At 36.8% G+C, this 27,374-nt stretch overlaps 1 protein-coding gene across 1 annotated transcript in view; it reads right to left on the reverse strand.

Annotated features, from left to right (window-relative positions):
• The window catches only part of LOC114648777 (cohesin subunit SA-2-like), a 152,512-nt gene that overhangs the window by 34,741 nt on the left and 90,397 nt on the right, over window positions 1–27,374 (reverse strand). Inside the window, exons 17-20 of the mRNA XM_051924767.1 lie at window positions 15,913–16,005; window positions 15,417–15,506; window positions 13,436–13,636; window positions 5,551–5,618 (exon numbers count right to left, since the gene is read on the reverse strand). Coding sequence (XP_051780727.1) covers window positions 5,551–5,618; window positions 13,436–13,636; window positions 15,417–15,506; window positions 15,913–16,005 — 452 coding nt within the window. The remainder of the gene's footprint in view (window positions 1–5,550; window positions 5,619–13,435; window positions 13,637–15,416; window positions 15,507–15,912; window positions 16,006–27,374) is intronic.

The following is a 27,374-nucleotide window of genomic DNA, read 5'->3' on the forward strand; positions in this document are numbered from 1 at the left end:
TTCCAAAACATTCACCTTTCTGTTTTTGAGCCATTCCAGTGTCGCTATGTCCTTGTGCTTAGGGTCATTGTCATATTAAAAGATTAATCTTCGCCCAAGCCATAGTTTTGCTTCAGACTGGAACAGGTTCTCCTGTAATATTATGTGTCTATTCATTGTCCCTTCAACTCTGACAAAATCCCCAGTTCCAGCACATGAAAACCATCCCCATAGCATAATGCTTCCACCACCATATTTCACCATAGGCATGGTGTTTAAGATCTTAGCAATGTTAGTTTTACACCACACCTACCTCTTCGAAGTTTGGCCAAAATGTTCTATTTTAGTCTCATCTGACCATATAACCTTCTCCCACATCTTAACTGGGTCTTTCTCAAGCTTTGTATTCAAATGCTTTACATGCTTTTATGTGGACCTTCTTAAATGGCTTCTTTCTTGCTACCCTTCTGCAGAGTCTGGTTTTATGGAGACGTCTTGAAATGGTGGACTCAGGTCTCAGCCAAAGACCACTGTAGACTTCTGAGAGTGACGGTTGGATTTTTAGTAGTCTCTCTCATTCGGTCGACATCTTGCTGTCATGTTTCGTTTTGAGGGGCAGCCTGTTCTAGTAATGATTTGGGTGCTGTGATGAACCTTAAACTTTCTCGGATATTTTTTGTAGCCATTTCCAGCCTTGTTCATTTCAATGAATTTGTTTCTCATAACAGCAGAATGATCCTTTCTCTTCTTTTTTGAACAACCACTGCAAAAATGACTTTTTATATTCAAAGCAAAATTAAGTACAGGATGAGCCAAAATGAAGTACTACATTTCCCAAGGTCATTGTGCAAGGTAGAGGCAGCCGAGTGGGTTGGGGTTTGATAGACAATCCCTTGTAGTTTTCAGTTGGCAACATGCCTTGGTCCGATGTGCACTGTGCTTTCGTTGTCTAAGCGTTCTTCAAAAACAACAAATCCATCATCACTACGCAACGTGCCTTCTGAATGCACTTCTGCATTCCTCTTAATGGTGAAGTCCCAAATTGGAAAACAATTCTTTAGTAGGTGTCTAAATTTAGACAGACAGATATAACATTGAACAGAATATCTCCAGGCCATTCTCGGACTGTATGAATGTCTGAAAACATCCCAGCTGTAAAGGCATCAATTTTGCAGTCTCCTAGACATTCAGCGCGCAAAGATGCTTCTGCCTTAAGCATTTCCAACATGTCTTTGAGGAGGATTTTCAATGAGGACCTTAATTTATATCCATACAAAATAATGGTAGTGTAGGAACTCACTGAGAGGGACTGGGAGAGCCGTACAGAGTTGTGCACGAACATTCTGCAAACCATTCATCAAGATGCCATTGTCATGTGCAGAGACGAGGCACATTTCCATTTGAATGGTTGTGTAAATAAGCAAAACTTTCGCTATTGGGCTGAAACCAACCCTTGTGAACTTCAGAGACCCCTGCACAGTAAGTGTGTTACAGTTTGGTGCGCAATTGCAGAATTTGGCATTGTAGGCCCTTACTTTTTTGAGGAGGGGGAGCAATGATCACCGTCACTTCAAAACGTTACATTGAAATGCTAGAGAACTTTTTGTGGCCCCAACTGGAAGAAATGGATGTGGTCGATGCCTGGTTTCAACAGGATGGAGCAACAGCTCATACGGAGCAGAGATCCATGTAAGTTCTGTGGGAGATGTTTCCAGGGAAGCAGATCTCCCTTTGGCGATGTCGGGTGGCCTTCACGTTTGCCCGATTTCACTCCGTGCGATTTCTTCTTGTGGGGCTATCAAGTGAAAGGTATAACCAACAGACCTCAAGGACACTATTTGCCATGAAATCGCCACTATTCCCCTTGAAACGACTGAACGAGTCATGCGAACATTCTCGAAGAGTGTAACGCTAATGATGACCACCACCCTGAAGACATCATTTTTAAAACACAGCAAAAAAAAAAAAAAAAAAAAAAATGTATTTTGTGTACCCTTTGTGTCGTAATGAAAATTTTACCTTCTAGCATTTTGGTAGAATACTGTAAATGTTTGAAATGTGGTGCTTCTTTCTGGCTCACCCTGTAGTACCTTATCATGTTTATTTATGATTAAATGTCTGACCTTTCTGTCATTTGTTATTAATTTATTATTTGTGTGAACCTAAAGCTTCCAAAACGCAGAGGTTTAAATTCTTAAGCAAACACTAACATTTGAATTCTTCTTCTTCAGTTACATATCTACAGAAAATGGTTCATTTTGACTTTGGAAATGTATTGGTATGACATAAGATTTCACAATAAAAATACTGAATGGAAAAATATTCATACAAATCTTTAGTCATGCAAAACATTATGATTAATTTCAACTGACATGAAAACTTTTGCATGTCACTGCATCTGTTATCCAAACATCCTATGAATGAACACATCAAGCTTAAAATTTGTATACCATATGCATCCTGAACCATGATAATGTGGCTTTGCCATGGGACTTTCTCCAAGCCCTTTATGTAACCTTTGCTTTGTTAACATCTCTGCCACCTTTTTCCACAAGATCTAGGATTGTTCTGCTGTTGATTCCTCCTGGTGTTTTGTCTCCAGTTCTTTTAAGATTTTATCTTCAAATACTCCTCTTCTATCTCATCTTTATCTTCTTTTGAATATGTCTGCATTATCTCTTTCATCTACTGTATATAGCATAGACTTTTCTTATTAGGCATCACAGGAGCAAAACTCTCAATGGAAGTTGCCTGGTTCTCTTTTTCTGAATCTCTGGAAATCCTATTTTTACAATTTACACCTTCTGGTGCGATATGGGGATCATTCCTTATTTTAAAAATGTAAAAAATGAATTTTATTTCTTGTCATTTAATTAAGCTATTTTGTACGGTGGCCCCGAAGGGCAAGTGATAAAAAATTTAAAGGTGTGACGCGCACAATTAAACAAGGTGACATGCAAAATAAAATGTGATGCGCTCACAATCATTGGGGTGACGACAAGTAAAAGTATAAGGAAAGGGTAGGTACTTTGGCAAAACTAAAGGAAAACAATGATTGGTGGCAAGATCTATCTGTCAGGCCACAGGGGAAGTTTCCAGTTAAGTGGTGTGTGGAGTGAGGGAAACTTAATATAGCATTCTTTTTTCAAATGAATTGTTGGCATTCACAGTTCTCGGTGTATGTACACAATGGTGTACATTAACAGACGGACATCCACTTCCTTGTAAGAGTAAAAAAAAAACCTGACCCCAAAGTAAACGGGGGTGATCCCCATATTTTTTTTTTTTTGCCTGCAGTGCGGTGCTTGCAAAGACAAAAAAAAAATTAACCCTCACGTTCATGATTTGTGTGCGCTCCAATTGTCCATATGTTTGACAGTTCTGGATATTGCACCATATCACTTGATCGAGACAACAAAGCATTCCTTTGAGTAGTGCAATGACATAACAAAAAATGCAAAGTTAAAAAAATAAAAACAGGGAGTAGTACTCCAGATTACTTTGGGGGTATTTTTTTTATTAATAACATTTTATTTACTGTACTCTTATTTGATTTTTTTTTTTTTTTTTTTTTTTTTTTTACTAATTAGGGCTTAATTTTAAATGTTGCATTTTTGTTATAAGTCACACCTTTTTGTCACTTTCCCTTCAGGCCACTGTAATTTTGACTACAATAAACTGCTTTACTTTTACAAACGTTTATATTTTACCTTGGTTTTTATTATATTCTCAATATTTCAACAAAATCAGTCCACTGGGAGTCAACCTGTTTCATGCAGACAGAAAACAGGGCAATCTCCATATGTGCTTTTTGTATTATATGTGAATGTATCCAAATATAATGTACTGAGAATCAAAGAAAATTGGGGGGGTGGGGGAAGGAAAGCAAGAAAATCACTGAGACAGGTTTAAAAAAAATATTTCGCGTTTATAAATTGCTTTTCAACCTTTAATTGCAAAGTCAATGCATTGTAAATTCCCATCTACTGGTAAAATACCCATGAGGATGTCTTGTGGTCATGAGGAATGAGATAAAGGATTGTAATTAGATGCCTTGAAGTTATCTGCCATTTTTTCTTCCCTGTTACTGGAAAACAACAATGTATGCATTTGAAAAGAATCATTTACAGAGCCACATAGTAATTTAATGTGTCAAAAAGTGAAAAAAAAATAACAAGGTTAGAGAAAGACATGAGGAATTTCAGGAGAAGGTGGTGATTTTGTAACAATCAGTCTTTAGCGGAGTTAATGACAATAAGGCAATGTGGTGTTAAATAGGTGGTGTTAAAAAAAAGTAGCAATGCTTAGATTCCTAAAAAAGCGGGAGAACATTGTGCCGGAATGAAAGTATAATGATAGTGGCAGTAATTCAAGTTTAACGTAATTTCTAAGCAATATGATTTTCGTAACTATGCTTTCAATTTTAAACTTGCTAGCACTATCAATATGTCACATATTGCTAACTGTTCTGTAAAACCTGGAATTACTTAAAAGAGTTTGACTACTTTGTAACAGAAGCACTGAAAATTTTGTTTAGGCCACATTTAAGTAGTGGCTGGGAATGTTACCATTAGACATTTGAGAAAACATTTTTTATATTTTAGGGTACCATGTACAGCTAATGAGCAAGTCACACACAATGCAGAAGCCATGAGTCACAATCCCCTGGTGTATGTGCCACAATGTCAAATTAATGTGTGCATTATGGTGTACCTAGTATTAGTGATCAAAACACACTAGTTGTGAGAGAATAATCTCTGGTGGCTTATGTCTAGTACATTTATTTACATAATTCACGGAGTTAGGAAGTGAAACTGACAGCCCAGCGTCTTGTTTATCAGTACAATTAAGCAAACTAGAAAAGTACCACTGTAGTCAATGGTTTCCTTAGTTATCCCAATTCCTATGCAGCAGAGTTTGGTGGAAGTACACGTCTGTCAAGTACTCAAGTTTAGACTTATAACATAGCCATTGTATAGCTACATTATCTTTCCATTTTTAATGAATATCAAAACAGTTTGTAATGTAATGCCACCTCAGTAAGTTTCTTTATTATTAAATATCACTGTTGTTTTTTTCTTAATTTGTTATTACTGAATAAGCATACGTACCATTAAGTTGAAAAGGCAGAAACAGTTAATGTATTACTTAATTTTATACACTTTCACCTGCACATGAAATGCCATCACACAAATGGTTATACATTACTTTGGTACTTCTAGGAGCAGCTAATTTTGATGCTTTTATTTTTTTTTTCTTCTTCAAATCAACCCACCCTCATCAGGACTGGCCCTTAACAAGGTGCTTGTGTCACATATTTCCTATTGCTGGATTTATACTCCAAGTAACTGAATTGACAAGAATCAGGCAGATCTTAATTATGAACAGGTGAGTTCAGGTTTGGGCTAGACAGGAAAATAATTTAGGAATCTGGTATTGGCTAACTACAGCTTCATTATGTCATACTCTTATGTAGGTAAATTAGCCAAGCCTTGAGCACAGAATGTATGGCTCTCCCATAAAGAAGAGTGCAAAGGTTCTACTAATTGAAAACAAACAAAGTGGACTAACTTGTATAAGGCAGAGAGTCTCTTGAGCGTAGTCGCAACATTGTATAGGTCATTCTCGTCGATGCCACCCTGTAAAATGAATAAGGGGAACCCAAATTAAAAGGTAGGGTAAAACAAGATATGTAGTAAAACTGAGAAGAATCTGTAACTAGTTCTTTAAATCAGGAGAAATCACTAGCTATCAAAACAAGAATTTCATCTAGTTACAAAATACACATTATATTTGCTTGTCAAGACTAACGTGTCTCCAACACATCTCAAAACAAAATGATTATCAGCAGGTGTTATGGGAAGGCTGTAGCCATGCAGCCTGTTGTCCATAGTCCATCCACAGCTCCAGAAGAAAGAATCGTGTCTTCTAAAATACTGGTTCTCTATTATTCCATCATTTACTTGTATCTATTATTTTTTTTTTATTCTTTTAGGATGGGGACACATGAACCTGAAATCAAGTATAAAAGTTAATTATTTACTTAGTATATCCTTAATGGATGAAATTGTGAATAGTTACAAACATTACACATAAATAAATGTATATATACATTTATTATGTTATATATACAGTTTTAAACTTATGTGTAGCAGAGAAGGGTTTACCAGACTGATAGCATCATTATATATGCCATGCGCACATCTTTATTTATGGACATTTTCTGTCCTGTAGCTGAAAAATAAATACTGCTTAAAATTAAGGCTAAAAGTTCAAACACATCATTGCCAATTTAATAAAAAGATCATTTAGAATATTTTCATTTGCCATGCTCAACAGAAAAAACGCTTTGGAATTGTGATATCTGTTGTAGTGAAATTTACATTTGCATAACTACATGGAGCAAACATAAGCTGGTTAATAACGATTACTTAAAAGAATAATGTACAGTCAAACTGACAACTGTTTTCAAATGTCATAAACCCTTGATACTTTAATGCAGAAATCTTCTTTCTTAGACTTGACACAACTGTAATGTTACCTGTGTGAAATCAGTCCTATCAGTTAAAGATTAATCCACTATTCAGAACACATAAAACAGTCTTTTTTCTGTTGTCTTTTATCTGCCTCACATAATTGATCAAACTTTATTATTGCTAACACCCATGTATTAATTCAGTGTTAACCACCAAATTAGATGGCTAGCTATATTAATTACTCCTACCTGGAGACTGCAACTGACCAACATAAATACTGTATCTGGACAGTGTAGATGTTTTGGAACACTAAATAAAGTTTGAAATGAGTGTATGGAGCAGCTCATTTTTATCACCATTGTTGTGAGATCTGTTTAAATGTTCAAAGGTGGCAGCCCATCCAAAGCCTTATGTCCAGTGCAACTAGAATATTCACTTGGACAAAACTGCACCCATGATCATTACAGTCAGAGGATGAATGTGAATACACCATTCCATTAGCAAGGCTATGTATGGTACTGTAATAAATTGCAGTTAATCACGCCATCATTTCAGTTACCTCATGCAAATGCGTGACACAAGTAAAAATTCTAAAAACTCGCATTAAACAATACAAATCTACTTCTATGTACCAAAACGCATGGAAATGGCAATGCATGTACTGCTGAATTTGAGGAGTACTAATGGGGCACTCAAAGTGCAAATACACACAAACAAACATCTCAAACTGTACTAAACAAAAACTTGTAGACACTGCTACACTACAGTGCCTCATTCTGTCTTAACAGGAAAACAGCATACACAATAAAAAAAAAAATAAAATCTAATACAATCCTTCCAAAATTTTAAAAAGTTTTAATTTAAGCATATGCATATGACTAATCTATATCTGTATATAAAATGCTAAACGTTGCCCTTAGAAGATTGATCTTGGTCTCAACTGACAAGTTATTGCAGGATACATGCAATACAACCCATGATTTGGACATCCAGTCCATGCCAGTCCCATAATTTGGCTTTGAGTCCTTCTCATGACCCAGAATGATGCAGCAGTGCACATCATCTGAAAGGAAATATATGGGCAGGAATGCGTGCACACAACTTGGCCAACACGAAAACTATAATCAAGTGAGGACACTCCAATGTCTGGCACAAAAACAAAAACTTCAACATACAAACTTCATGGCAAAACAAAGTAATGCACATCGTCACAAGAGGAACTACAGCCGCGACCACCACTAACAGTGATACAATCCACACATCAGTAATGCATGCACTGACTGTTAGACACAGTCTGTAAATCTCAGTGTACAGGATTTTATTCAGGAAAGTTGAATTAAATGTTTCAGTGTTGCACAGCTTGACACTCCAAGACTGACACAAATTCCCCCACAACCCCACTTTTTATAAGTTATGTCAATCACATTTAGCAACTTAAGGCACAGCAAGGACACCAGAGCCATACATAAAAGGGTAGGTGCATGGTCTCAACCCTGTCTCTTTCCCCTCATTGGTCCAAGGGTCCATTTCTTACATAAGGAATGCGCCTATCCTTTTCATTGTAGGAAACAGTGAAAAATTAGCAATAAGTAATAGGCTTTGTTAAAGCTATGTAGGATACGATACTGTTTACTATCACTTATGAAAGTAAAACATGGTCTTTAATAGGTGCATCACTATACTGTACTTGTTTAAAAAAAAAAAAAATAATAATAATAACTTGCCCAAGTGCACTGTAAACGGAATTCCGGGCACAGAAGGTAAGCTAATGGATTTCAATGAAGAAAACATTTCATGCATTAAGTAATATAAGTGAACATACATTGGTCAGCAATCCTTCATACACTACCAAGAGTTGATACTAAATGTACCTCATTGACACTTTTTTCTATTCATTAAGGTATTTCCTTTTTGACGTTTGAACTCCTTGATCTAGAAGCTAAGTGGATTAATACTTTGCAAAGAAGACAGCTGTTGAAATTGAAAGGTTGTCCTATTGCGGAAATTAGTCATTTATAAAACTACAGATTTTTGTATTTTGTAAAAAATTCTATTTTATGTATCACAGCAATTTAGTTAAACATCCTGGGGGCAGAAGTCAGCATGCTACAGGTGGGTGGGAAACACAATTGCTGTATACAGGTATTTGGAGAAATCCTTTTAATTTTGAAGAGAGACCGGGAGGGGTATTAAACTGAATCAGGAAGAGAAACACCATGAAATGGGATGAAAATTTGAATAACAAGAACAGGTCCTTCTTTTGTAGTATGATAAGATTTATTGGCCCACTGGTGCCAAAGAGTAGCAGAATTTATTATGAGAACATCAGGTAAAAGTATTTATCTTTCTTTCTTTTTTTTAATTCACTTAATTCTTTGTTGACTCATCACTTCTTTCATAAGTGGCTTCGGAGAAATTCTAAAAATAAAAGGGCTGTATGCTTGAAAAGGTTAAGAACCTCATATTAAAGTACATGTGAGTTGCTGACAATACTTGGCAGGGTGAAAATGAAACATCTTGAGGGTGCACGACAAGTAGTACAGCACAATGAAATGGTGAGAAAGAACACAACTGGCCTCAGATGTATTATGAATGTCACTGCTTTGCTGCCAGAAGTTAATGGCGAGGGGACACAATGAAGATGGAGATTCCGTTGATAATGGCAACTTCAAAGAATTTACAGGAGTGTCTGCTACGTACGCCAATATCTTGACAGTTCACTTTGTCATAATCTGTATATTTATAGAATATGGTATATCATAGTCTACACAATACGGTAGAAGTACTGCTACTATAGGAGGTTAAAACATCCTTTTTTTTTTTTGCCTGTCAAGTAGATGAGATAGCTGGCATTTATCGTGCACAGCTGTCCATTACAATTAGTTATGTAGATATTTTGTCTTAATCCAGTAGTGTTTCTTTGATGTATCAGGAAGGTGAGTTGCAAAAACTAATAAAAACTCTGGCACACTGACAAGACTATAAACATACTTGTTAATATTGAGCAGTATAGTACAGATGTATACTATTTTTACTACTATGCATTTTCTTTCCATTAATGGCAGACACAGTAAGAGATACATTTTCAAAAGTTCATAGTACCAGAAGAAATAACAGCATAATTGTATATAATGTTCTGAAATAATGCACTTCTGAAACAAATAAAAATGGGTTTCATCCTGTTGAATCATAAAATATGTTCTATAACTTATTCTGTGTTTAAGTTAAAAATCAGGCAGCATAAAATGAAAGTACATATGGACAGCATTGGAGTTATAGTGATGTGCTATGATGTGAACTCTTCCTCTTAAAGTACTTTTGGTATTTCATGTAACTAGATGGGAATTCTTTATTTGCTATTTTATTTTTTAAGATGTGTATTAAGAAAATAATGTAAAGGGTGCATAGTATAATTTCTGATAATATGACAAAGTCAGCCATCATGGACAAATATTTTTCAAAGCACCTGATGTTGCATGTTAACTTCCAGTGAAATTAAAAAAAAAACAGAAGAAAAGGCAGGCACTAATTTGTGTCCATGATTAAAATGTAAAAAGTGTCCCTTCTCCCCTTTGTGAGACACTGCCCTTCAAAAGCTCTGTATGTGTCACTAACAGACGCACCTGTTCAGATGAAGCATATAAACACTTTAATGCCCTCAAAATATAGACATCACTCCTCCTATGCTTACAAATGTTCAAGATTTGGAACCTTACACCCAACCCTTTACAAAGAGGGTACACGTTGAAGCAGAAAACAAACTACTAGCACTGACAAGTGTAATTTGGCTTCTAGAAGTTAAAGGTGTTTTCCTCACCACTATTACACAAGACCAACCCAGTTAAAACACACAGTACTTCAGGCTTTTGTTTTAATGTTTCATCACATTCTTGCATTGGTTCATCTTTGTGTTTTCCATGCTCTTTTTATTTTTATTTATATAGCACATTTTCATACAAAAAATGTTTCTCCCAATAACACATTAATTTTTTTGGACTTCCACTTTATGCTACCTGTTTTCATTTTCCATTCCCTTTTGAGGATTAGATGAACACAAGTATTAAGAGCTTCTTATCTTAGCCGCCCATGATAGACTCCACTGATTATCCCCAGTACATAATGCCTATGGGTTCAGAATTCATAATCAAGTTAATCATTATATTGGCAGACATCTTCCCTTTCAATTCCCCTTTATTTCAGGACTGGATGTCAACACGATCAACTAGTCTGTCTAGTAGAACAAGAAATATTTCACACTTTATGCCTATACCAGGATTTTGTTCCATTACCAGTTTGGGTAACACAATGTATGGATGAGTGGGGGTAGAGGGTGACAGTTTCAATAGAACTTTCCAAATATTTATTTATTTTTTAAACAGTAGAATGTCAATTAACACATTTTTTTCTACTTGCTGTAGGTATGTTTAAAAGAGATAGATAGGCCAGATGCTGTACGAAACAAAGCAATAAACCAACTGGAGTCTGCTTTGTCCCAGGGCTGCCAAAGACTCCTATGAGCCTCGCTGGGAATATAAAATGATGAGGACGGAATAAACTTCAATCAATCATTCTGCTACGGCGCAAAGACTGTAACGACATTAGCAAAGTCTGAAAGGACAATCTGCAATGCAAGCTGAAAATTAGAAGCTGGGTTGCTTATGTACAGGGTGTTAATAAATAGTTTTTTTTTTTTTTAAGTTAGGAAGCATTCACTGTTGCTGTTCTGCCAAGTATTATCTTCAAGCCTTGGAGTCCCTGATGACAGAACAGTTGTATATAATAATAATGACCACAAGGGGTCACTAGAAAAATTCTGAGGAAACAGAAAAAAAAACGCAGTGTTTAACTACTTATAATGTATTACCTTCTGAAGGCTATTCTTTTCATGCTCGCATAAATGTGTGCTGCTCTGCAATCCACCACAAACTGTGCACATTTTCATAAAAAAATTACATTATGTATCTTATTTGTAACATTTCACATAATATCCTATTTAGTCAACAATTTTACATATATTTAAAAAAAAAAAAAAACACTTTTTGCCTGAGTACTCCCTTCTTAGCTAAAAGGCACATATCTCATAAGACAGCACGTCTCAGTTATAGTGCTGTCAGTTAATCGGATGTATCAGAGGGACTATGTAACTAAGCACTTTTCTGTTTACAATATTTGTAGGTTTGTTCACTCAAGTACTGTACTACTTTGTGTTTTTGTCAGTTGTATGCTGTCCCGCTTTAAAGTCCTCAGATGTAAATGTACTGTATATGTAAAGAATTCTGGAGTCTAGGTAGACGGGGCATCGTCATTCAAAGTAAGCAAACGTGCATGTAAATGTAAACTGGGGTTCCCTTTTAAAGTCCATAGATATAAATTTATATTTACAATGCAGTAGCTCATGGGGCACCCATTAAGTTTAAACAAACACTGTTTGTCCAGACATATCTTGGATCGGAACACACCACATCTACTTTTGTGCTTCTCCATCCCTATACTGTATATCAAAATGTCAGATACTTACTGGCCTAGATGTACAATCCTGCTAAATTTTATTTTTTAGCTAAACTGTAGTGTTTTTTTGATGAGTAAGTGAGAATGTCAGTCAATTTGCCTTTTTGTATAAATTTTGGCTGATGCCATTATCCAAGGAGACTTGCAATATTTGAGATAAAATTAGCTACATTTCTTTTGTTTTATCAATTACAACACAGGAAGGCGAAATGACCTGCTCATGGTCACAGAGGGTCAGTAGCAGGAATTGAACCATCAACTTCAGAGTCTGAAATCCAAAGCCTTAGCCACCATGACACTATTCCATTGAACTTTTGCTGTTTTAAGCTTAATCGTGTTATTTTTTGTATATAGATGTTCCACAAGCTAGAACATAACTTCAGTTCTCAAATAAAATTGGTTATAAATAGGCAGTGGAAGTGCAGGCCAAAATTTTCCTGCTTCCTTAAAGTGCCTCCATACATTTACTTGTGTGTTCATTTTACAAAACAAGTTTTACTTTCTGCTCATTATGCATCAAGTTCATAATACCATGGCATACACTGAAAAAGTTATTTTCTAAACCATATTATGCGACAATGTTTTTAAAATAAACACCGAATTCGAAGAAGAATACATTTCTCTTTGGCAAAATCTAGTCATGTATGACAGCATCCCAGAATCATATTTATTATTGCAGGTGGTGTCTTTGATACTCAGTTATTCAAGGCCACTTTTTTTTTTTTTTTTTAACTGTACCTTATAATATTATATCCACCTAGAAAACTGTATGTGGAAAATTGTCAATCTTTTAAATGCTTTATCACACTATTAAAAACTGTAAAGTAATTAAAATCTTAGTCATCTATACTTATTCACCTTTCAGACCCTTTCCTAATTGAAACATACAAATTGGAGAAGAAAAATAGACAATCACATATACTGTTTTGCAGCCAAATTTATAATAAAGGTTTCAACGACAAAAAAAATAAATAATTCTAAGCTTGTAAAATTGTGGGGATGAATCTGTACTTAGTATAATGGACTTTGAATACTTTAGATTGTCTCATGGTATCACATAATGAATATGATACATGAATATAGACTTACAATTTCCAATAAGAACAATTATTTCTATGTAAAATTAAAGAGGGTGAAGAAAAAATAAGGCACATTGACATAATGGGGTAATACAATTAGCTATTTTGTGAACTAACATTCTTTAGAACCTGTTTTTTTCTTTCATTCTTTTAACCAACATATATTTTTTGACCATCATCACTTGCTCATTATGCAAAACTCAAAGTAAAATTCTTTTTATGGGTTTTAATATTCTTCAGAACCTGTTTTTTCATATTTTTTACCAATATGCATTTTTTGACAGTTCTGTCACTTTCTCATTATATATTATACATATGTGTAAAATTCTTTTTATGGGTTTTAAAACACAAACATAAAAACAAAGAAACACAAACAAGCAAAATCTGTGTAACCTGTAAAAGTTCTTCTTGATCTTGAAAGAATCGTTCACTTAGCTCCTCTACCATCTGGCTCAGTGACACTTCAACTCGACTTGCAAAGGTGTACTCCTCTTTTATTAGAATGGAAAAAACTGAAGCACATGTCTGTAGAACTTCAGAGTCAGTATGCTTGGTCATTATATTACTGATCTGAGTGATAAGAACTTCAAGATGCTGAAGTGTGAGGAAGATGAGAGAGAGAGAGAGAAAGAAAGAGAATGGGAGAGAGTAATAGACAGAAAATAGTTTTAAAAAAATGCAGCAACAAACAGCATTCATATTCAAAATAAGCTACATTATTATATAACATTCAAAGCAACACCATGTTGTTTTATAAAATTAATGCATATTTCACTAGTGCCATAGTACAGTAGAGGTCATTTACTGCTTTAGTGGTTTTGGCAAAACAGATGTACAGTGGAACCTTGGTTCTCGAACGTCTCGGTACACGTACAACTCGGTTTACAACCAAAAAGTTCGGCAAACTTTTGCCTCGGTTCATGACCACACACTCGGTATACGAACAAGCCAGTTTCCCTTTCGGTTTGTGCGCGCCAATGATTTCCGCACGTGTTTTCGGTCAGACGTGCGTGCGCGCTTTCGCTGTGAACTCTTTGTGCTCTATTTCATTTCCCTTCCGGTTCGTACGCACAGATTACTGTATTTAAGCACGTGTTCAGCCTCTCCCTGTTCATTGTTCTCAGTCAGACATGTGTGCTTTACCCTGTGAACTGTGCTCTACAGTATTTCGTGTGCTTTTGCAGTTAACCATGGCTTCTAAGCATTGTAACCTCTTCTCCACCCAGCTCCTCCTCACTTCATGCCAGAACTCGACTCATGCAAGGTTAGTTTTCTTGGTGGTTTATGGTTAGTTTTTGTATTACGGATTTTTCAAATGTTCATTTTTCGGTTCGTAGCGTGAATTGTTGCAATGTTACTTTTCTTGGTTGTTTATTAAGTTATGGATTTGTTCAAATGTTCCTTTTTTCCCCTGTGCTTAAAACTCAAATTAAAAAAAAAAAGTGTTTATACAGCGATCGGGTTGTAAGGCTATAGCGCAAACTCCTGCAATGTTACTTTCTTGGTTGCTTGTGGTTGGTTTTTAAATAAAGTTCGGATGTTCAAAATGTTCCCTTTTTTTCCCCTGTGCTTAAAACTCATTAAAAAAAAAAGTGTTTATACAGCGATCGGAATGTAAGGCTATAGAGCGAACTCTTGCAATGTTAGTTTTCTCTGTTGTTCAAGGTTTTCTCAGTGTTATTCAATGTTTTTACATTTAGTTTACTATTACGATGTGCATTCTATGGTGTAATTAACTATATTTGTGCTTAAAAATCTTTAAAAAAAATATATTTACATACAGTCCGTACGGTCTGGAATGGATTAATTGTATTTACATACAATCCTATGGGGGAAATTGCATCTGCTCATGACCAAATCGGTTTACGACCAGAGTTTTGGAACGAATTATGGTCGTGAACCGAGGTTCCACTGTACTATTAAAAATCTTATTACTGCAGTGCCATTCATAATTTTATTGAAAAAGCAACACTGAATTAACTATGCATTTTTACATAATAGAATCATAATCAATTCTCAACTGTACAAATATGGCAAAAAGTCAAGTAAAAATCCACTGATCTAATGTAGCAAGTGTTTGGTTACACAGTCTATATAAGTGGGTAGGTTGCAAGTAAACATCTTGTTTCCTACAACAGTCTTAGACTGCATAGAGTAAAAGCAACACAGAAAATGGACCATTACATACACACAAATCCAACATGATTTTATTTTTTCCTTCATTTCATAATTTTTATTTAACCAGTTAGAACACCAAAAGGATTAGCTTAGGTTAAATCTGACGTATGCTTGACTAGAGCTAATGACGCAAGAAATGGGCAGAAATGCCAAGAAGAGAGGAGTTAAGCAGCTGTTGCAGTTTAAAATGTCTTACCTTTTCCTTACGGTTGGCAGAGTACACTTTGAGATTGAAGTAATGTGGCACATGAAGGAGATTCTGAACCTTATCTACATCAGCAGAAAACTGAAAACGAAAATAACAAAAATTCAACATGAACTGAACCATGTAACTGTATGACGTTCAAAATAATAACTATAATTTATTATGAACATGGGTTTAAAAAATAATCAGTTCACCATATGCACTGGAGATTGGCTGATAGTTAACTGGCTTATAAATTCTTTTTCCTCCAATCTGTGGGACAAATTTTTAATCTATTTACTAATTTTGTTTAATCTCCAAATGGTATGCATGAAATGGAACTAGGCTAATACCATTAACATCAATGTCCAAAGAAATGCTATAGAACCATACAGCACGATAATTGCGGTCAATCTTGTTGGAAATTATAACAACAATAGAAATTTGAAGCAAATAATATTTAAGGAAAAAATAAAGCCTTCTGATAGTTTGCAGGGAATTGGCTCACTTTGGAAAGAAGTTGAGGCAGCACCGTGATGAAATGTTCTGTCAGTCTGATGCGGTCCTGCTGCTGCATTTTCTTCTCCTTTGCCGACAGGAACTGTAATAAGTGGAAGTATATATTTTTTTTCTCTTGGCACTACACAGTACATCAAAGAGCAATCAAAATGACTCCTTATCCCTGGAAAATATATGCTCATTTAAAAACAAGCAATCCAGTCCAGGCCATGCCCATTCAGAGCCATCCTGGTACAGTTTAATTAGGTTTACACAGTGTCACTCTTCATACTATACATAAAATAGACCTATCACATCAGTCCTACAATGTTAATATACTACAAGGATTCAAGAGACTTTAAAAAATATACAGTATATTACCCTTGCCACTTGTTTAAATTATCTCTTGTTAATTGGGATAAGAACAGAAGCACACACTTCAATCCAGCAAGCGTTAAGGGAAAAAAAAAAAACCTGAACACCTTTTTGGATAATAAAAGCTCATTAGAGAAGCAATTGAGCACAGATCTAAGGAATGAGGTTAAGACATTTAAAACAAGAAAGTTACTGTTCATCAGAAAGAGAATGAATTGGCTTATACGGCAATATTAAAAGATTACAATGGATGATGTGAACCTTCCTTCAGGCAAAACAATAATGATTCTAATGGAGAATCAAGTAATAACCCAGTATTTTTTTTTTTTTTTTTTACACATAGTACTTAAACTATCGTAATTAATGCATACAAAACCATAGAAACTTTACTTCTCCATGAAACACTGATATCGATTAAGTCTAGCCGCATAAATTATTTCCCATCTTGAAGTTCAGTCCACAAAAAGTACAACCTGCACTGCACTGCTTGGCTAGTTTGAGCTATACCTTGGGAACTAGCTGCTCCTGACATTACGCCTATTTCTCACAGACAGCCTGTGAAAGTTTAAATACAAGCATCCATTATACAAATTTATGCAAATTAATCTAAAAATGTTCCATTTGCAATCAATGAACAGTGCAGAATCTTAAAAATATGCATTAAACCATCTATCACAAGCAAGGCACATTCACAATACAAGAATAATTGATCTTAGTCTTTCCAGCATTTCAACCCAAGCAAAAGATCTAGAATGGAAAATTCCCCCTTTCTTAGAAGGAAGTCATAACGCAGGATAAGGCACTGCCTCCCTTCAGTGATGAGAGATGTGTAAGCTTATTACTGCAAATGCCTTGCATTTTAAAACTAATTAACAGGTATGGCTTGTTCATTTGAATTGAAAATAAAGGTTCAGAACTAATGAAAAACCAATTCTAAGATGGAAAAGATAGAATGACTCCACAGTAACGCCTAATTAGTTATGATTGGTAAACATGTGAATCAACGAAAATGAACGGCCAGGAGGAAAGACTTTTTACAGTTTGGATAAGTGATAGCAGTTCAACAGAAAACAGCACTAAAACTGAAGCAGAAAATTAAAAATGTGAAGTTCAGCTTTACACAAAGTAAACTAGAGTCTATTAGGAAAAGTAATGTAGCACGTGGCACTCAACCATCACACTGAACTCTTTCAGAAGACTATTTTCTTTGTTAGAATAAATGGATAGTCATGACAAACCACCAAAATGCCAGGAAGCGTGTTTTCCAACAGCTGCAATCAGACCTTGCCACTTGGACATCTACTAAAGAGGAATTACCTTCAATCCACCCAACAACAGAAACTACACAGAAAGCCATGTAGCTTCAAAAATGAAACACAGCTGAACAGCTTTCAGATAACTAATGAGTTAAACAGATTATTTCAGATAAAGGTAATAACTATGAACACAATCAGTAACACATTTTCAGTATTTTAGTAATAATAATATGGTCAAGAAGGAAGAGAAGTATATTATGAATTGTAAGAGTGAACTAAAGTACAGTATACTGACTGAAATATTCTAAATTTTGATAAGCTGCCACAATTTAACTAACTTTTCAGGATTCATTCGGCGATTTAAAAATTTGGAAGTGCTGTTTACATCGAAAAGGCTGAATCAAACAAATCATACTAAGTATCATTTAGAAGGTTAGAGAGTACATACGCAGCATACACCCTTGACTTGTACAACTACTACTACTACTACAACTACTACTACTACTAAGGAGATTGAAAGCTAGCAAATGTTGTCACATTATATTTAAAAAGGTGATCAGGCTGATTTTAGTAAGTATAGGCCGGTAAGCTTAACATGTATCACAAGTAAAAACTAATGGAAGAAGGAAAAGATCAAGCATCACATGGCAAGAACAGGTGTATGAGAAAGCAACAAAAATATTTAATCATAGAGGTTAGTAAATTATTATTCCATTTTGAGAAAGCTTTTGACAAGGTCTCACATAAAAGGTTACTGATGAAATGAAAATAAGTGGGAATGCAAGGTGTTATGTATAGACAGATGCAAAATTGGCTTAGACATCTGTTTGGTGGCATGGATTTTTTGGAATCAGGTGGTGTCAGTTATATACAGTGTGTATATATATATATTTTCTTTGCATTCGTAGTCTGAGTCTCAACGACCTGAATTGTGTGGGTGGTTACCTACCAGGCAAACATCCGCCACGGTGCCCTCTTTCAGTTGCGAGAAGCAGATCATGGAATGTTGCATAGTTTACTGTCTCGATTCCCCGAGAGGGGAAGAGTAGAGTGTGTACGCCTGGTGAGCCCAAATGAGGGCAAAACACATGTCACGTACTGTGCGCTTTTGACAGTAAACTATGCAATTATATATATTAGGAGGCAGCTAAAGGGCTTGAGTAAGTTTAATACTACATCAGACCAGGGCATGGCAGAGTGTGCTGACTGTCTCAGTTCCTTGCAGACCATTCCCGGAAAATCCCGCCAGGTTCCGTCACCTCTGATCCCGGCACCTCTGACAATATCACTTCTGGTTTGGGGGCATATGACGACGTCAATTCCGGTTCCGGAATAGATGACATTGTTTCCTCTACCTGTCCTTCAAACCGCCATCTTACCTCCATGCTATTCAGTTCTGTTTTGGACTCAGTCTTGTAAACTACTCAATTATTTTTCAACCTTTTGCAGCCAGGATCATAATATATGGGTTGCTGCTCCAAACCTTTTTGACTGTCTGGAGTCTTTGTGTGACTATATATAGGGCTGGGCAAGTTAACGCATTAATGCCAACAATTATTTAATCGTGCATTAACACAGTTTTTGTTATTATTTTGAAAGTCTCAGTCTCACTAGCAATCGATAGAGATCAGTGATCTTCTTGTTACAGAGTTTTTCAATATGCTTTTGCTAGAAGGAACGTTAGCTTTGTTGATTTGACCTCGATTCCCATGTGGATTGGCATGTGGAGAGATACCAAAGTGAATGCTCAAAGCAAAACTTTTTTTGTATTTTCACTTAATTGCACTCTGATTTGTCGGACTCAGATTTTGATGCGAGTGATCTGGAGAAGTAGGTCGAAAATGAAAGTGAATTATATATGAATATATGTTATGTGAAATCCAAAGTTAACTGACTGACTCTCTGTAACAAAGCTGAAATTTGATGGGATGGTAATCTAGTCCAAAAGGTATCCACCAAAAAAGGACATTTCGATATATCAATATTTAGTGGTAACCCCACACATTAGAAAAATTAAATACCTTAAAATCTCAAAAATGCTTTGATGTATTTGACTGAAATTTGACTACATTACAGAAAAAAAAAATAGCCGAAAACTTATTTGTCGATAGATTTTTTTTTCAATATTTATTAATATTATGCTACATATATGCACCACTAGCCAATAGGGTGGACAGAAGACTGAAGACAAGGCGGTGTGCTGGACATGGGGGAGGGGAAAAAAAAAAAAAAAAAAAGACATGGTTACGTTGTGAAATGGAAAAAAACAAAAGTTTGGTGAAGCCCAAGGAAGATAAGAAGCTCTCTGGTTAGCAAGCACGGTTTCTTGCTGTTGACTAGCAGCTCTAATAGAGTCCTTGTTGAAAGGGATGGTTGGTTGGCCCGAAATATGCAAATATTGGCATCCACAAACTTTGTGATGTGGAAACCTCTAGGGGAGTCTGTACAAACAGGCAAGTACTTGACTCCAAAACCAGCTGAGCAGCGCAAAGTGGGCCGTCGGCTAGAAAAAAGAAGCCCGAAGAAAGGACCATAAACGGAGAATCACTACGCAGCTGGATTCTCGGGTAGATATCAGAGTGGGTTGAGAAGTAGCCTGTGGCGTGCTGTGGTATCGAAACAGCAGAGCAGAGTGAAGCAGCATTCCAGGCATGCTTGTTATGTGTACACAGAGGACAAAACTTCAAGCCGTCTAAGTGTTGATCTTCCTCCCCAAATGGAAGGTTTTTACTTTATTCAAACAGCTCTCAGCCAATTACACTTTTTCGATGGATTTGATTTACAATACATGGGCTGTTGGCTCAAATGCTAATAAGTCTTTACACTATATTCATTTTCTTTACAAGCTCATATATACTCAAATTTTACATTATTCCTAACGATTACCTGTTTTAATTCAAATTAATATACTGTACTTTACTGTAAAATTTTGTTTTGCTATGACATTCAACAAATCACTAGGAAAAGCAGAAAAAAGCAGGACTGTTTTCCTCATGTGCAACTGTGTATGTAGCATGTTCAAAAGTAAAGAACTTCAGTGACCTAATAATATTATCACTACTTGACTAACATGTTTATTCAAGGTGACTTTCAAAATTTAAGATTGGTTACATTTCTTTCCTTTTTAAATTGGACCACAGGCAGTTGAAGTGACTTGCTCAAGGTCACACAGTGTCAGTGGAGTAATTTGAACCCACAGCCTCAAAGTTCAAAGTCCAAGGTCCAAAGCTTTAACCACTGCACTAAACTGCTAGCCAATATTGTCTTTGGTTAAAAAAAAATACAAATATTTATAAGAAAAGCACTAAGTTAGTTACATAGTGCTTCTGATTCACCCGATTAACTGATGGCACTGTAATAGACAACCACTGGGTAGCACAGCTAGTATATGTACTGATGTTGGATGAAAAGACCTGGCTCACAATCGGTGCTCCAGTCCATCCTAATGGTGATTAATAGGGTCATGGCCATGGCTTTATGCTTGCTACTCAGCTACTTGGTCTTCATGACCCTAGCTTTACGCACATGAACACACTCATGCAGGAACACATAAAGGTCTTTCCCAAACTGTTGCCACAAAGATGGAAGTGCACAATTGTCTAAAATGTTTTTTTACACTGTAGTATTGGTAGTACCCTTTGCTGGCACCATGGACTGTGAAAGACAGCTCCATATTATCTTCTCTCTTCCTCCAAACTTTACAGTAGGCACTACACGATCCAGAAGGTACTGGTCTAAATGCATCCTCAAAAACAGTTTTTTCAATCAGACTGCCAGATTGTGAAGTGTGATTCATCACTCCAGAAATTATGTATCCAATGCAGCATACTTTGTACCACTCCAGCCAACGTTTGGTACTGCATATAATCTTAGGCTTGTGTACAGCTGCTTAACTAAGGAAACCAATTTCATGAAGCCTCCAATGCATAGTTTTTTATAATAAAGTTGCATCCAAATGCAGCTTGGTAATCTGCTGTAAGTGATTCAACAGAAGATAGGCAATTTTTACAGGTTATGTGCTGTAGTGGTCAGCAGCTTTGCTTGCTAGTCTGCATGGTTTACCACACTGTGGCAGAGCTTCTGCTGCTCCTAGATGCTTCCACCTCACAATAATAGAACTTGCAGTTGACTGGACCAATTTCACATACTGACTTGTGGAAAAGGTGGCATCCTATGAAAGTGCCATGTTCAAAAGACTCTGAGCTCTTCAGTATGACCCATTCTATTGCCAAAGTTTGTCTATGGAAATCCATACAGCTTTATGGGTGCTGATGAAACTAGCGATGCTCTGATTGACTTTTTTTTCCACTAAAAAAAGACTCGACTGGTAAATTGGCCAATCACAAAAACGGATGTTTTCAGCCCCTGCTTTTGTATGCTTTATGGTAAATTAGGTGCAGTACTCTTTTACGCTCTATGGTAATTGAGCAAGCAAGTGTCTTTTATTTATTTTTTGCAGCAAACTTCCTGTAGTGCAAATAAAGCGAGTATATTTAACAAAATGACAGAGACAATTGGAATAATAGCCTTTATGTTAAAGAAAGTGAAATGAAACTGAGAAAAAGGAATCAGTGAAGTAATTCTGAGCAATTAGACAAGAAAAGCTACTTTAATGAATTCAGACCTTTTTATTTTGTCCTTTAAATTAAAATGAACAATGTGAGTTTGAACTATGAGCTTGTTTTAAGTGGAACAGCTTGCATCTTTTTAATTGGATAAAGAAAAGATAAAGATGAACTTGAAAATGCTGCTTAGTAAACAATAGGTTTGTTAGCTCAACAGAACAGTACGTCTTTAACTTATAAACTCATTAAGCATGTTAAGTTTTGTGTCTTGATAAAGAACTTATGAACATGATACATTTGCAGCTTTTTTTACATTTTTTTTTTTTTAAAGATTTGTAATGCATTTATTATTTTTTGCTGTGTGTCATACAGTTTAAGTTTTGGTAAGAAACAAGGATTGCATTATTAAAATGGTAATCAATATTTATAATTACACTTCAAGCATTATCAATGTCCAGCTGATACACTGAAGAAAAAAAAAAACACCTGTATAAATATAGTAAATGTATACTTTAACAATAAAAAAAACTGCAGTGTAATCAATGATTAAAAATTATTAAAACCTAAGTGCAAGCATATTTACATTTAAGCAGTGTTTAATTACCAATGCCAATCAATTGATTGTGTGAGTACATACAGTGTGATAGAGCTGGGAATCGATACACATAATTGTATTAATCATGATTAATCGCATCTAATATTAAAACATGCAATCATAAAATACATAAATCATTAAGCAAATATACACTGAATCACAAAATGAAAATGTAGAATCAACACAAAGGAATGTTTTAAAAATTTAAGACCACAGTTTAAACTTAAACAATGACCTGAAACCTGACCATTTAACAAAATACTACTTGAGCAAGAACAACCTGAATTTGAATGCCTTTGAAGCTAGTTGAAAAAAGGTCAATAAGAAAACAAGGCCAATGTATTAATTCTTAAATTGGTATGGCATATGAGACACAGACATGTCAAAGGAAAATTAAACGATCAAAACAACTGTAGAATTTGTATGCACTGCTAAAGATTGCCTTAACTGAAATAAGCATCTCTTAAATGGGCAAACATTAAAACTTGTGTTCATCACCATCAATAACTTTACAGTATAATACTCCAAACAATTGTTTTTCAACTGGTGCACAATGAAAGCTACCCAGGTGAGTCGTATAGGATTTCCACTATGAGTGGGCAAAGGGCCAAAGCAGCTGGGGAAATGCTTTCAAAGTGCTCACTAAATACTTGTGTTTGTGAATGCCAACCTCCAAACTGATATCATGCATTACTTGAGTAGTTTTGTTGTGTTCTTTGCATAAATTAGCAAACATACTAACTGGAATAGGGGACAGCACGGTGGAGCAGTGGTAGCGCAGCTGCCTCGCAGTAAGGAGACCTGGGTTCGCTTCCCGGGTCCTCCCTGCGTGGAGTTTGCATATTCTCCCCATGTCTGCGTGGGTTTCCTCCGGGTGCTCCGGTTTCCTTCCACAGTCCAAAGACATGCACGTTAGGTGCATTGGCGATCCTAAATTGTCCCTAGTGTGTGCTTGGTGTGTGGGCGTGTGTACGTAGTGTGCCCTGCAGTGGGCTGGCGCCCTGCCTGGGGATTTGTTCCTGCCTTGCACCTTGTGCTGGCTAGGATTGGTTCCAGCAGATCCCCATGACCCTGTGACTGGCAAGTTAAATATAGAGGTACTAGAGATTTATTTAGATTTTAGTGCCACTCAAAGAAAACGTATTTTGCATGTATGTGATATGACATTTATTTGTCTTCTTACAGAAACATGACATGAAAAAATAAAACAGTGTAATTTTTACCTTCGCTACTTTTCTTCAGTATTGCTCTGTGTATGTATATGTTTACATATATATATATTCACGGCATTCGAAGTCTGTGTCACAATCTGATTGTATGGGTGGCTACCTATCAGGTAACGCTTGTGGTTGGCCAGCAACCTGCTAACATCCGCCACGGTGCCCTCAGTTTGTGAAGAGCAGATCATAGAATGGTTGAAATAGATTACTGTCAAATAAATGCAAAGAGTACACGACACGTGTTTCGCCCTCATTCTGGGCTCATCAGGTGTACACACTCCACTGCACTCCCTCTCGGGAATCGAACCTCGGACATCAGCGTCAGAGGCGATGCCCCTAACGTTGCGCCACGGCGTGTGGTTCGTTTATTTGACAGCATGTAGATCGGGGTAATTATATATTATATACATATATATATATATATATCTCCAGCTGCAAATATGCAAACCGTATCACAGACCTTCTCTTCCATATTATATATATATATATATATATATATATATATATATATACAGTGGTGTGAAAAACTATATGCCCCCTTCCTGATTTCTTATTCTTTTGCATGTTTGTCACACAAAATGTTTCTGATCATCAAACACATTTAACCATTAGTCAAATATAACACAAGTAAACACAAAATGCAGTTTTTAAATGATGGTTTTTATTATTTAGGGAGAAAAAAAATCCAAACCTACATGGCCCTGTGTGAAAAAGTAATTGCCCCCTTGTTAAAAAATAACCTAACTGTGGTGTATCACACCTGAGTTCAATTTCCGTAGCCACCCCCAGGCCTGATTACTGCCACACCTGTTTCAATCAAGAAATCACTTAAATAGGAGCTGCCTGACACAGAGAAGTAGACCAAAAGCACCTCAAAAGCTAGACATCATGCCAAGATCCAAAGAAATTCAGGAACAAATGAGAACAGAAGTAATTGAGATCTATCAGTCTGGTAAAGGTTATAAAGCCATTCCTAAAGCTTTGGGACTCCAGCGAACCACAGTGAGAGCCATTATCCACAAATGGCAAAAACATGGAACAGTGGTGAACCTTCCCAGGAGTGGCCGGCCAACCAAAATTACCCCAAGAGCGCAGAGACGACTCATCCGAGAGGTCACAAAAGACCCCAGGACAACGTCTAAAGAACTGCAGGCCTCACTTGCCTCAATTAAGGTCAGTGTTCACGACTCCACCATAAGAAAGAGACTGGGCAAAAACGGCCTGCATGGCAGATTTCCAAGACACAAACCACTGTTAAGCAAAAAGAACATTAGGGCTCGTCTCAATTTTGCTAAGAAACATCTCAATGATTGCCAAGACTTTTGGGAAAATACCTTGTGGACTGATGAGTCAAAAGTTGAACTTTTTGGAAGGCAAATGTCCGTTACATCTGGCGTAAAAGGAACACAGCATTTCAGAAAAAGAACATCATACCAACAGTAAAATATGGTGGTGGTAGTGTGATGGTCTGGGGTTGTTTTGCTGCTTCAGGACCTGGAAGGCTTGGTGTGATAGATGGAACCATGAATTCTACTGTCGACCAAAAAATCCTGAAGGAGAATGTCCGGCCATCTGTTCGTCAACTCAAGCTGAAGCGATCTTGGGTGCTGCAACAGGACAATGACCCAAAACACACCAGCAAATCCACCTCTGAATGGCTGAAGAAAAACAAAATGAAGACTTTGGAGTGGCCTAGTCAAAGTCCTGACCTGAATCCAATTGAGATGCTATGGCATGACCTTAAAAAGGCGGTTCATGCTAGAAAACCCTCAAATAAAGCTGAATTACAACAATTTTGCAAAGATGAGTGGGCCAAAATTCCTCCAGAGCGCTGTAAAAGACTCATTGCAAGTTATCGCAAACGCTTGACTGCAGTTATTGCTGCTAAGGGTGGCCCAACCAGTTATTAGGTTTAGGGGGCAATTACTTTTTCACACAGGGCCATGTAGGTTTGGATTTTTTTTTTCTCCCTAAATAATAAAAACCACCATTTACAAACTGCATTTTGTATTTACTTGTGTTATATTTGACTAATGGTTAAATGTGTTTGATGATCAGAAACATTTTGTGTGACAAACATGCAAAAGAATAAGAAATCAGGAAGGGGGCAAATAGTTTTTCACACCACTGTATATATACACACACACACACACACACACATACACACACACATATATACATACACAGTATATCCAGTCTGTTTTACAGGATATAACAATAGTCTTAAGTTTGATTTAATAATAATTCATTTGTTCACAAAGGTAGCTCTGTGGTGTAGCGGGTCCACAGCTCACGTCAAAAAGGCCACTTTTTAAATAAATAATCGCCATACTCGCGGCTTAGCGAGGGGGTGTGGTATATGTGGCAAGAGCAGTTCCCGGGTGATGCGTGATGCGGATGATCCTCACGTAAGTGCACAGATGAGGAGTTGTCCGCATCCGTAATTGGTGCCGGGAGCTGCTAATTGGCATATCTGATCCACGTCCCCGTAATAAATAGAAGCGCGATGCGGCTAGGAGGGGAAGAAAAAGAAGGAAAAGATGAACGGAGGTTGCAGGAGATGAAGGCTGGAAGCAGGCAAAGGAAAGCTGGTGCAGGAGAGAAGAAGGAGAGCGAGCAAGCGCAGGTTCGCACTGTATGCAGGCAGCTGGGAGAGGTGAGCCCGAGTGAGGTGTTTGGCCGGCACCCGAGGGCCGACGGTAGTGGTCGCTCCTGCTGAGGGCTTGTTGGGAGCAGGAGTGACCAGGAGAAGGTTGGGCTGCCGCAGTGAAGGCAGTGGGAGTCAGAGATTTGGAGTAGAATCCCCAGTGTGAGCGTCCTGGCCATTGGGCGAAGCCAAGTCTCGATCTGGTAGGGGCTGAACGAAGCCAGGGATCGGAAGGCCACCAGACCAGTCGAGCAGAAGAAGGTCAGCTGCATGTAGGGTGACTCCCCTGGTGCATAGCCTGGACGGGAGAAGCAGGGGAGTCACCAGTAAAAGAAAGGCACCGGGTTGATTTTAAAAAGACAGCTTCCAGCCACTTTTAACCTTGTTTTTTAAAGGATTTTTTTCTATTATGTTTTTTAACCTCCATGATTTCATCTTGTTTTTATTGGATTATTTATTTGAAGATTTGAGAGACACTGCACTTTATTTAATTTGGACACTTTGTTTGCTGTTTTAATAAAAGCACTTTTGCACCATCCCCTTGCTTTGTTGTGCCTCACTGTCTAGCTCAGGGGTAGGCAACGTCGGTCCTGGAGTGCCACAGTATGTGCAGGTTTTTGTTCCAACCCAGTTCCTTAACGAGAACTCAATTATTGCTGATGAAGCACATATTGCTTAAGTGACATTTTAATGCTTCATTTTAGTGGTCTCGCTTGTTAAGGTTCTCCAACCTTAATTGCTTATTTCAATCTTAAACTGCTGCATTCAGTGTTTTAATTGCTCCTTATTAGCAATAAGATGTAAAAGACAAAGC

This window comes from Erpetoichthys calabaricus, chromosome 3 (genome assembly GCF_900747795.2).
Source record: "Erpetoichthys calabaricus chromosome 3, fErpCal1.3, whole genome shotgun sequence".
NCBI classification, from domain to species: Eukaryota; Metazoa; Chordata; class Cladistia; order Polypteriformes; family Polypteridae; genus Erpetoichthys; species Erpetoichthys calabaricus.